The following is a 12,248-nucleotide window of genomic DNA, read 5'->3' as shown; positions in this document are numbered from 1 at the left end:
TACTTATTTAATTTTTAACTGGAGTATAATTGCTTTATAATACTGGGTTAGTTTCTGCTGTACAACAGTGGGAACCAGCTATAAGTGCGTGTACGTCCCGACCCTCTTAAGCCCCCTTGCCAGCCCCCCGTCCCAGCCCTCTGGGCTGTCACGGGGCGCTGAGCTGCGCTCCCTGCAGTCCAGAGCAGCTTCCCGCCAGCCGAGTGTCTGATGCATGGCAGCGTATATGACAGTGCTGCTCTCTCCACCCCCCCGCTCTCTTCCTCCTCTGCCCACAAGTCCATTCTCTGTTTCTGCCTGGCAGATGGGTTCGTCAGCACCATTTTTCTAGATCCCTTATATGTCCTAATATGTGATTTACTTGTTTTTCTCTTTCTGGCCTCCTTCACTCTATGTGGCAGACTCTACATTCATCCACATCACTACAAATGACCCAATCTCTTTCCCGTTTATGGCAGAGTAATATTCCATTGTATATTTGTACATCTTTTTTATCCATTCATTTGTCTGTGGACATTTAGGTTGATTCCATGAACTGGCTATTGTAAATAGTGCTGCAGTGAACATTTGGGGTTGTCGTCGTTGTTCAGACACTAAGTTGTGTCTGACTCTTTTGTGACCCCCATGGACTGTAGCCTGCCAGGCTCCTCTGTCCATGGGATTTCCCAGGCAAAAAAACAACTGGATTGGGTAGCCATTCCCTTCTCCAGGGGATCTTCCCAACCCAGGGATTGAACCCATGTCTCCTGCATTACAGGCGGATTCTTTTACTGCTGAGCCACTGGTGAAGCCCTAACATTGGCGTACATGGGTCTTTTTAAATTATGGTTTTCTCAGGGTATATGCCCGGAGAAGGCAATGGCACCCGACTCCAGTACTCTTGCCTGGAAAATCCCATGGACGGAGGAGCCTGGTAGGCTGCAGTCCATGGGGTCGCTAAGAGTCGGCGCAACTGAGCGACTTCACTTTCACTTTTCACTTTCATGCATTGGAGAAGGAAATGGCAGCCCACTCCAGTGTTCTTGCCTGGAGAACCCCAGGGATGGGGGAGCCTGGTGGGCTTCTGTCTATGGGGTCGCACAGAATCAGACACGACTGAAGTGACTTAGCAGCAGCAGCAGCAGCAGCAAGGTATATGCCCAGTAGTGGGATTGCTGGGTCATATGGTAGTTTTTAGCTTTTTTAAGGAACCTCAGTACTGTTCTCCACAGTGGTTGTATCAATTTTCATTCCACCGGCAGTGCAGGAGGGCTCTCTTTTTTTTCTGCATCCTCTACAGCATTTATTGTTTGTAGATTTTTTGATGATGGCTGGTCTGACCTGTGTGAGGTGATACCTGTCTGCAGTTTTGATCTGTGTTTCTGTAATAATGAGCGATGTTGAGAATCTTTTCATGTTGTTGGGCGTCTGTCTGTCTTTTTTGGAGAAATGTCTGTTTAGATCTTCCATTTTATTGATTAAAAAAATAATTTTTATTTCCGTATTTATTTTTGGCTGTTTTGGGTCTTCATTACTGCGCAGGCTCTTTTTCCAGTTGCAGTGAGCAGGGGGTGCTCTCTTGTGAAACACAGGCTCTAGGGCATGCAGGCTTCTGGAGTTGGGATGCGTGCACTCAGTGGTTGCAGCTCTGGGGCTCCAGAGAACAGGCTCGGTAGTTGCGGTGCATGGGCTTAGTTGCTCCACGGCACGTGGGATCTTCCTGGATCAGGGATCGAACCCATGTCTCCTGCATTGGCAGGTGGATTCTTTACCACTGAGCCACCAGGGAAGCCCTGCTGTTGTAGTTTTATATTGAACTCCATGAGCTGCTTGTATATTTTGGAGATTAATCTTTTGTCAGTTGCTTCATTTGCAAGTATTTTCTCCCATTCTGCTGCTGCTGCTAAGTTGCTTCAGTCGTGTCTGACTCTGTGCGACCCTGTAGACAGCAGCCCACCAGGCTCCCCTGTCCCTGGGATTCTCCAGGCAAGAACACTGGAGTGGGTTGCCATTTCCTTCTCTAATGCATGAAAGTGAAAAGTGAAAGTGAAGTCGCTCAGTCGTGTCCGACTTCTAGCGACCCCATGGACTGTAGCCCACCAGGCTCCTCCGTCCATGGGATTTTCCAGGCAAGAGTACTGGAGTGGGGTGCCATCGCCTTCTCCATTCTCCCATTCTGAGGGTTGACTTTTCATCATCTTATTTATTGTTTCGTTTGCTGTCTGAAAGCTTTTAAGTTTAATTAGGTCCCATTTGTTTATTTTTCTTTTCATTTCTCTAGAAGGTAGGTCAAAAGGATCTTGCCAAAGTCTATGTTATTAATATAATGACAATATTATATGTAATGTTATCTAGTTTCAAGATTTGAGCTCCTGCTTCAATGATACCAATGTCCTCCTGTCTTAAGTTCTGGGGTTTTTTTTTTTTTTTTTTGGTAGCACTGTGTCTTTCTTTGGCCTAGAATATAAAATTTGGTTGGAATGTGTCCCAACCCTCCCAACTCTTCTTTGCTATGATAGTGGTTATTACAGATCTTCATTATAGCCTTTATCACACTGTAATTGGCTGGCTTATATTTCTGTTTTCCTAACCAGACTGAGTTCCTTTGGAGACAAAGGACTGTCTCGCAATTAGTTCTTATGAAGTGTCTGTTGGATAAATGCAGTGGCAGGAATTCTTAGCCGGTGGGTTTTCTTGTCAGTTTGTTGCTCTCTGGGAATGTGTGGTGTTGGCGTTCTGCAGCTGTGACTCTGGTGTGGCATCCTCTCGGGTCATTTTCTCACAGGTGTAAATCTGAACTTGAAAGAAGCCAGCAAGCGGCACAATCTGCGGATGTCTCTCTGAATTCATGCCTTACACCACAGAAAATTTTTGCAACTCCGCTTACACCAAGCCAGTATTATAGTGGTAAGGATTCTTTTCCCTTTGTATAAATAGCTCTTTTGTTGAGATTTTAATTCTGCCCAAGAAAATGAAATCATTCAACCTTGAATTCAGCTTCTAATTTAAGCATTAAAAACAACAACAAAGAGCAGCCATTAGTTACACATATATTTGTGTATCTGTTGAAATATGTTGCACCATCAGTCAGCCTTTAAGCTTTTCACTTTATCCGTCTATGGTATTTTTTAAAATAATTCAGCTTTGGAATATTCAAAATACTTGTGTTTCCATGCATTTTAATATTTGGGTAATTTGAGCAGTATTGGTTGCCTTAACCAAAATGTTCTTTCTATCTGATGTATGAAGATACTCATTTCTAGACTGTCATAATGATTCTTTGCAAAATCAGTGATCAGACTGAAACTGTATCTCATTGTCTGTGTTTAGGTTCCAAATATGAAGATCTAAAAGAGAAATATAATAAAGAAGTTGAAGAACGAAAAAGATTAGAGGCAGAGGTAAAAGCCTTGCAGGCAAAGGTAAGTTAATTATGGGCCTTTTAATGGAGTGTGCAGTTGAAGAGGTACTTTGATATAGGTAGGACAGAGCAAAGAAGGAAAAATCTGCTCTGCATGGGATTGACCCGTTTTTCTTACACTGAGAAAACAGAGTTCCTGGCTCATTGGTTATGATATTTTTAAGTTTAAAAATAGGTTAAGAGTGGAATAAAATGGATTGGGCAGGTGACTTTATCCCTAAATATCAAATAGGCCCCAAATTCCCCAGAAACTGTGGAAACATACTTAAGATCTTACGATAAAGAATATGTTTGGAGAGGGTGGGACCAGAGTTATTCCTGGCTGACTTTGGCACCTGGAGGCAACTGGTTCCTATTCAGACCTTACCAGGGCTTCCCTGGTGTCTCAGACGGTAAAGCATCTGCCTGCAATGCGGGAGACCCGGGTTCGATTCCTGGGTCGGGAAGTTCCCCTGGAGAAGGAAATGGCAATCCACTCCAGCATTCTTGCCTGGAAAATCCCATGGACGGAGGAGCCTGATAGGCTACAGTCCATGGGGTCGCAAAGATTCGGACACGAATGAGTGACTTCACTTTCACTTTTACCAGGGATGAGAGGTTTGGGGATCATTATTAATGAAATGTTTATTTCAGGTGAGAAGGTTGTCAACATAATCTCTCTAGTTCTTTTAAATTAAGTAGCTGACAAGGGATTTAAACTCCAGTTTGATAGGGGAAAAAAGGCTGAGAGAGGTAGGTGAAAGATTTGCTTAACATCAATAAAATAAAACGCATGTTTTGGGAACCCCAGCTTTTAGTTACCAGGTATTTTCAGGCTCAGTCCTGTTATCTGTAGAATATACCTTTCCCATTTCTGCTCACATGGTATTACTCTTTTTTTTTTTTTTTTTTAAATTCCAGTTTAGTACTGAATGGCACAATTCCACTAAGCATGTGCACTTGGTGAGATGGCCCAACTTAGCAGACAGGTTAAGGCTGAATTTATAAGTAGATGCCTTAAATAGTGAGGATCAAAAAGTACCTGTTAGAGTTTTAGCAATTTTAATTTTTTTTAAGCCTTTAACCCTTGTTTTGAGATCACCAGAGTTTTGATACATAGCAAAGGCATTGCTTTTCAACACAAATAAAAGTTAAACAGTAAACTTCTGATTGTCTTGGAAATATCATTTGTTTTGTTACCCATTTCAGTCATTGGTATCAATTCTGGCCCTGACATCTGTTCCCAGAGTTATTTTGTGGAGGACTGTGAGTCTCCAGAAACATTAAACCTCTCCCCGTGGTGAGAAAAGCCCCTGCTATAAAAAATTTAACTCAGCTACTGTAGCTGCAACTTGACGCTTGTCAGAATGGAGACAGAGAGAACAAACAGGCTTCTAAACAGCAGAAGATCCACAAATGTGTTTTATGTAATACAGAATGCCTCTTAGGACATTTCTTGGGGGGAACGGTGTGGTGGAAGATGGAAGAGTTCTTTGGTTAGTACTGAATTCTGAGTCTCTGTGTGCAAAGCTCTAGGGGGAGGGGACCAAGGATGGGCAAAGGAAGATCATATTTCAGAATTCACAATGGCAGTGAGTGCTCACATGAGTTTTTATGAAGTATATGAGGGATGCAGGATAAATACAAAAGCTGAGCCCAGTTGAAATAGATTGGACCTCAGATGCTGCTGGCTTCACCCTCCAGTGGTAAGTCTGACCGTTAGAACATTTCACTGGGTAATGGGACTCAGTGCGTCCCCTGACTTGATGAATGTTCTTTCTTGGTACATGGTAGAAGTGCTATTAAATACCTTCTTGGCGTGGCTTTATGTTCTATTTGAAAATAAGTACATAGTCTTTTTTAAAAATTTTAGTTGTTGTATAGCTGATTTACAGTGTTGTATTAGTTTCACCTGTACAGCCAGGTGATTCAGTTATGTATATATACACACACACACACATTTTCATATTCTTTTCTGTTACAGTTTATTGCAAGATATTGAATATAGTTCCCTGTGTGTAAGATCTTGTTTATCTATATTACATGTAGTTTTTCCCCCACCACCACTTTCCTCTTTCATGAGCATATTTATGTCTGTGAGTCTAGTACGTAGTCTTAAATATTGTGACTTCTAAAGGGCTCTAAAGGGCTTCTGTTTTTACAGAAAGCAAGCCAGGCTATTCCCCAAAGCACCATGAATCACCGGGACATCGCCCGACATCACGCTTCTTCATCTGTGTTCTCATGGCAACAAGAAAAAACCCCAAGCCGTCTTTCATCTAACACTCTAAAAACTCCAGTTAGGAGAGATTTCTCTGCATCTCATTTTTCTGGGGAACAAGAAGTGACTCCAAGTAGATCAACTTTGCAAATAGGGAAAACAGATGCTAATAGCAGTTTCTGTGATAATTCTAGCAATTCTCATCTTTTGGATCAGTTAAAAGCACAGAACCAAGGTAACTTCTTGAGTTAAATTTTCCTGAGATAATTTCAGACATGACTCCAGACACTTTTAATCCTAGAAAGTGGTAATGTGTTTTGTTAGACACATCAGTGGTTAACATCCCAGCCTGGTGATATGAAATAGTGTCTTTGGGATAATGAAAAAAGCTATCACCATTTGGAAAGATACTTTTATTTTACTAAAAAGCTGGTGCCGTGAAGACTTCAAAAGTAGGGTGAGTGGCTTTGACTTTGCGAAGCAGGGAAAAGTGGTTACTGTTGACATTCCCTGCGCTTCCCACCTGGCTCCTTTTGTGGCCCGTGGAACAAGCTAGTTTTGGCCAGAGGTGTGGCGTGTGTCTGCAGAACGGCTTTTCTGTGTGCTGCCAGGTTGTCCATATGGGGGCAAACCTGTAACCTTGGCTGCTGCGCCACGCTGCTGCTGACAGCCAAGGGTGCCAGGTGGTGTTTTGGAATCTGCTCTGCAGACTATGATCATTTCCAGTGCTGTGATAGATTGAAAATCACCATCAGCGTGCACTGGTGAGAGCTAGCTATTGCACGGCCAGTGCCTTTGGAACCAGTGTTGTGTATATGTGGGGAGAAAAAAATGAAAAAGAATTATTGCTAATTTTGGCCGTAGAGGAGGTTCACACTGTCTTGTGCTTTACTGGAGGTAAAGCCATGGGAGAACACAGGAGGATGAATTTTTCACTGCTTAGCTCTCATTTGCATTGATACAGGTACAAGCAAATATTTTAGGGTGTCTAAAACCAAGTGGTAATTTTAACATGGGGTGTTATATGTGATACAATTTTTGCAGTTTTCTCAATAAGATACTGTTCCTGATTTTAGAAAAGCATTCCCCCCTGCCACAAGTTTTCTATGAAAACATAAAAGTTTTCTTCTGCTTTTAATAGGATTTTTGAATACAAATAACAATAAAAACTAAATATTGAAATTAAATCCAATTAAAAGCTTCTTTGTTTAATGTGAATTGATTTCTGTTTGACTCACCAAAGATTTCAGAGTGTGGTAACGGTGATACATTCTGAGTTTAGTTGTAAATTTCTTTGTGAAAAATAGGTGTTAATTGAAGTATGGGTTTTGTTTGTGATTTAAAGAACTAAGGAGCAAGATTAGTGAGCTGGAACTACGTCTGCAAGGACAAGAAAAAGAAATGAAAGGCCAAGTGAATAAACTTCAAGAACTCCAACTCCAACTGGAGAAAGCAAAAGTGGAATTAAACGAAAAAGAGAAAGTTTTGAACAAAACCCGGGATGAACTAGTGAGAACAACTTCACAGTATGACCAGGCCTCAACCAAGGTACTCAACTTTTCATTAGTTATTGATAAATCTGCATTTTTTCATACAATTATTTGGAAAGAGTATGCTTAGACTTGTAAAATAAATATTAGTAATGAACCTTAATATATACTAGGCAGTATTGATTGCAGTTGAACAGTAAGTTCTTTTAGAATTTGGTAGATCTGGGTCAAATCTGGACTGTATATTTTTTAGCTGAGGGACTTGGACAAGTCACTGATCTCTCTCGCACCTCAGAGGGTGGTGAAGAATAGAGATGTGTATACAGCATCTGGCAGGTGCCCGATACGTAGAAGAGGCGCTTGAAGTCATGGAGCTTTAAAAGAGGTTTAGGACATATGATAAGAGTTGAATCGATCTACTCATGGAAACCAATATATACCCTTCTGCCATTTAACCTTTTTTCTTTTGTAAGTTTTTTCTTTTGTATTGGGGTATAGCTGATAACAGTGTTGTGATGGTTTTAGGTGAACAGCGAAGGGACTCAGCCATACATATACATGCATCCATTCACCCCCAAACTCGCCTCCCATCCAGGCTGCCACATGTCATTGAGTAGAGTTCCCTGTGCTGAACAGTATGTCCTTGTTGGTTATCCATTTTCAACATAGCAGTGTGTACATGTCCATCCAAAACTTCCTAACTATCCCTTCACCCATCCTTCCCCCAGGCAACCATTAGTTCACTCTCTAAATCTGTGAGTCTTGTTTCTGGATGCAATTTGAGTCATTTACTGACTCACTTGACAAATATTTATTGACAGTCTGCTGTATGTCAGGCACTGTTCTAGACCTAGAATGCGGCGGTAGCAGTGAGTAAATAGACAAAAAGCACTGCCCTTACGGAGCTTCTTCCTAATGAGGGATGTAACGAAAATGTATCGGGCACATTGATAGTGCGCTATATGGCGACAAGAGTAGAGAAAAATGAATTCATTTTATATATTTCTGAATTTTATTTCCTAATAATTTGTTAAGGATTCTTGGGTCTATATTTATGAGGGATTTTGGTCTGCTGTTTTATCTTTTTGTGCTGTCTTCGTCTGGTATTTGTATCAGAGGTAATTGTAGCTTCATAAAATGGATTGGGAAGCGTTCCCTCCTCTTCTGATTTTTTGGAAGATATTGTGTAGAATTGGTGTTATTTCTTTATAACATTTGGTAGAATTCTCCGTGAAACTGTCTGGGCCTGATGATTTGTTTTTGGGAGTTTTAAAAGGACAAATTCAATTTTTAAAATAGTGACAGCTATTAAAATGATTTATTTCACATTGGATGAGGTGGGTTAGTTTGTGATTTTAAAGTAACTTTCATCTAAATTGTCAAATTTATATATGTGACGTTCATAATATTTCCTTCTTCTTTTGCCAGGCTTATTCCCTGTTCCTTTCTGATATTTGTGTCTTCTGTTTTTCTCTTGGTCACTGTCGCTGAGAGTTTCCAGTTTTATGGCTCATTTATTGATCTTACTAAAGAGTCAGCTCTTTAATTCATTGATTTACTCTATTTACTCTCTTTCAGTTTTTTTTTTTCTGCCCTCTGTTATTTTCTTCTGCTTGCTTTGAGTTTATTTTGCTCTTTTTCTAGGTTGTTGAGGGGGGCCGCTTAGTTTATTGACGTGAGACTTTTCTTCTTTTCTAATGCAGACATTTAATGCGATAAATTTCCCTTATGTCTGGTGGATTATTCAGAAATACCTTGTTTAGTTTCCAAGTATTTGAGATTTTTCTCTTTTTGTTATTGATTTATTGTTTGACTCCTTTGCTGTCAGAGAACATATTCTACGATTTCAGTTCTTTTCGATTTCTTGGGGTTTGTTTTATGGTCTAGGATATGGTCTGTCTTGGTATATATTTCATAGGCACTTGGGGAAAAAAATGTATATTCTGTTGTTGAGAGCAATATTCTAAAAGTGTCATTCAGTTCAGTTCAGTCTCTCAGTCGTGTCCAACTCTCTGTGACCCCATGAATCACAGCACGCCGGGCCTCCCTGTCCATCACCATCTCCCGGAGTTCACTCAAACTCACGTCCATCAAGTCTGTGATGCCATCCAGCCATCTCATCCTGGGTCATCCCCTTCTCCTCCTGCCCCCAATCTCTCCCAGCATCAGAGTCTCTTCCAATGAGTCAACTCTTCACATGAGGTGGCCAAAGTACTGGAGCTTCAGCTTTAGCATCATTCCTTCCAAAGAAATCCCAGGGTTGATCTCCTTCAGAATGGACTGGTTGGATCTCCTTGCAGTCCAAGGGACCCTCAAGAGTCTTCTCCCAACACCACAGTTCAAAAGCATCAATTCTTCAGCGCTCAGTCCAACACTCACGTCCATACATGACCACTGGGAAAAACCATAGCCTTGACTAGGTGGACCTTAGTCGGCAAAGTAATGTCTCTGCTTTTGAATATACTATCTAGGTCGGTCATAACTTTTCTTCCAAGGAGTAAGCGTCTTTTAATTTCACGGCTGCGGTCACCATCTGCAGTGATTTTGGAGCCCCCAAAATAAAGTCTGACACTGTTTCCACTGTTTCCCCATCTATTTCCCATGAAGTGATGGGACCAGGTGCCATGATCTTCGTTTTCTGAATGTTGAGCTGTAAGACAACTTTTTCACTCTCCACTTTCACTTTCATCAAGAGGCTTTTTAGTTCCTCTTCACTTTCTGCCATAAGGGTGGTGTCATCTGCATATCTGAGGTTATTGATATTTCTCCCGGCAATTTTGATTTCAGCTTGTTCTTCTTCCAGCCCAGGGTTTCTCATGATGTACTTCATGCATATAATTTAAATAAGCAGGGTGACAGTATACAGCTTTGATGTACTCCTTTCGCGATTTGGAACCAGTCTGTTGTTTCATGTCCAGTTCTAACTGTTGCTTCCTGACCTGCATATAGATTTCTCAAGAGGCAGGTCAGGTGGTCTGGTATTCCCATCTCTCCCAGAATTTTCCAGTTTCTTGTGATCCACACAGTCAAAGGCTTTGGCATAGTCAATAAAGCAGAAATAGATGTTTTTCTGGAACTCTCTTGCTTTTTCCATGATCCAGAGGATGTTGGCAATTTGATCTCTGGTTCCTTGCCTTTTCTAAAACCAGCTTGAACATCAGGAAGTTCACAGTTCACGTATTGCTGAAGCCTGGCTTGGAGAATTTTGAGCATTACTTTACTAGCATGTGAAATGAGAGGAATTGTCTGGTAGTTTGAGCATTCTTTGGCATTGCCTTTCTTTGGAATTGGAATGAAAACTGACCTTTTCCAGTCCTGTGGCCACTGCTGAGTTTTCCAAATTTTCTGGCATATTGAGTGTAGCACTTTCGCAGCATCATCGTTCAGGATTTGAAATAGCTCAACTGGAATTCCATCACCTCCGCTAGCTTTGTTCGTAGTGATGCTTTCTAAGGCCCACTTGACTTCACATTCCAGGATGTCTGGCTCTAGGTGAGTGATCATGCCATCATGATTATCTGGGTCGTGAAGATCTTTTTTATACAGTTCTTCTGTGTATTCTTACCACCTCTTCTTAATACCTTCTGCTTCTGTTAGGTCCATACCATTTCTGTCCTTTATCGAGCCCATCTTTGCATGAAATGTTCCCTTGGTATCTCTAATTTTCTTGAAGAGATCTCTAGTCTTTCCCATTCTGTTATTGTCCTCTATTTCTTTGCATTGATCACTGAGGAAGGCTTTCTTATCTCTCCTTGCTATTCTTTGCAACTCTGCATTCAGATGCTTATGTCTTTCCTTTTCTCCCTTGCTTTTCGCTTCTCTTTTCACAGCTATTTGTAAGCCTTCCCCTGACAGCCATTTTGCTTTTTTGCATTTCTTTTCCATGGGTATGGTCTTGATCCCTGTCTCCTGTACAATGTTACGAACCTCTGTCCATAGTTCATCAGGCAGTCTGTCTATCAGATCAAGGCCCTTAAATCTATTTCTCACTTCCACTGTATAATCGTAAGGGATTTGATTTAGGTCATACCTGAATGGTCTAGTGGTTTTCCCTACTTTCTTCAATTTAAGTCTGAATTTGGCAATAAGGAGCTCATGATCTGAGCCACAGTCAGCTCCCGGTCTTGTTTTTGCTGACTGTATAGAGCTTCTCCATCTTTGGCTGCAAAGAATATAATCAGTCTGATTTCGGTGTTGACCATCTGGTGATGTCCGTGTGTAGAGTCTTCTCTTGTGTTGTTGAAAGAGGGTGTTTGCTATGACCAGTGCATTCTCTTGGCAAAACTCTATTAGCCTTTCCCCTGCTTCATTCCATATTCCAAGCCCAAATTTGCCTGTTACTCCAGGTGTTTCTTGACTTCCTACTTTTGTATTCCAGTCCCCTATAATGAAAAGGACATCTTTTTTGGGTGTCATTAGCTCCTGTTGATTAGTGTTCTTTGTTGAATACCTCTTTATTTTTACTGATTTCCTGTCTAATTGCTTCTAGCAATTGTTGAGGGAAGGGTATTGCAGTCTCCCATAATTGTCTATTTCTCCTTTCAGTTTTATAAATTTTTGCTTCACTTATTTTGTAGTTCTGTAGTTTAGTCCATACACATTTAGGATTGTTATGTCTTCTTTTGGATTGACCTTTATCATGTAATATCCCTTAGTGTCTCTGATAATTTTTTTTTTAATTCTGTGAAGTCTGTTTTATCTGGTAGTAATATAACCTCTCCAGCTTTCCTTTGGTTAAAGTGTCATGATGTATTTCTTTCTCTCTTTTTACTTTCAGCCTGTCTATACTGTTAAGTTTAAAAATATGACCTTACTATGAATTAAAAAAATAGCCTAATGTTAGTTTTGTAGGACAGCGCATAGTTGGGTCATATTTTTTAATCTACTCTTTTATTCCGTTTTAGAAACACTGTCTCTAAATTAGTGTTTTTAGACCGTTTATAGTCAATGTAATTACTGATATGTCATGACTTAAGTTTTACATCTTAGTTTTTGTGTTTTATTTCTTTCATTTTCCATTCGGCTGTTTTCATTTTTTCTGCCTTCCCGTAGGTTACTTGAACACTTTTTAGAATTCCATTTTGAATTATCAATAGTTTCTGAGTAAATTTCTTTGTGGGGCTTTTATGATTGTTCTAGATAATGTGTGTCTACATAC

At 40.6% G+C, this 12,248-nt stretch overlaps 1 protein-coding gene across 2 annotated transcripts in view; it reads left to right on the top strand.

Moving 5' to 3' along the window:
* The window catches only part of CENPF (centromere protein F), a 61,024-nt gene that overhangs the window by 5,922 nt on the left and 42,854 nt on the right, over positions 1–12,248 (top strand). For both annotated transcript variants that reach the window (XM_068986294.1, XM_068986293.1), the window contains exons 3-6: positions 2,765–2,886; positions 3,310–3,401; positions 5,544–5,835; positions 6,946–7,148. In XM_068986294.1, the coding sequence (XP_068842395.1) occupies positions 2,765–2,886; positions 3,310–3,401; positions 5,544–5,835; positions 6,946–7,148 (709 nt within the window). The remainder of the gene's footprint in view (positions 1–2,764; positions 2,887–3,309; positions 3,402–5,543; positions 5,836–6,945; positions 7,149–12,248) is intronic.

The sequence above is a fragment of the Capricornis sumatraensis genome, chromosome 14 (assembly GCF_032405125.1).
Source record: "Capricornis sumatraensis isolate serow.1 chromosome 14, serow.2, whole genome shotgun sequence".
NCBI lineage: Eukaryota > Metazoa > Chordata > Mammalia > Artiodactyla > Bovidae > Capricornis > Capricornis sumatraensis.
This window is presented reverse-complemented; position numbering and strand designations above follow the sequence as displayed.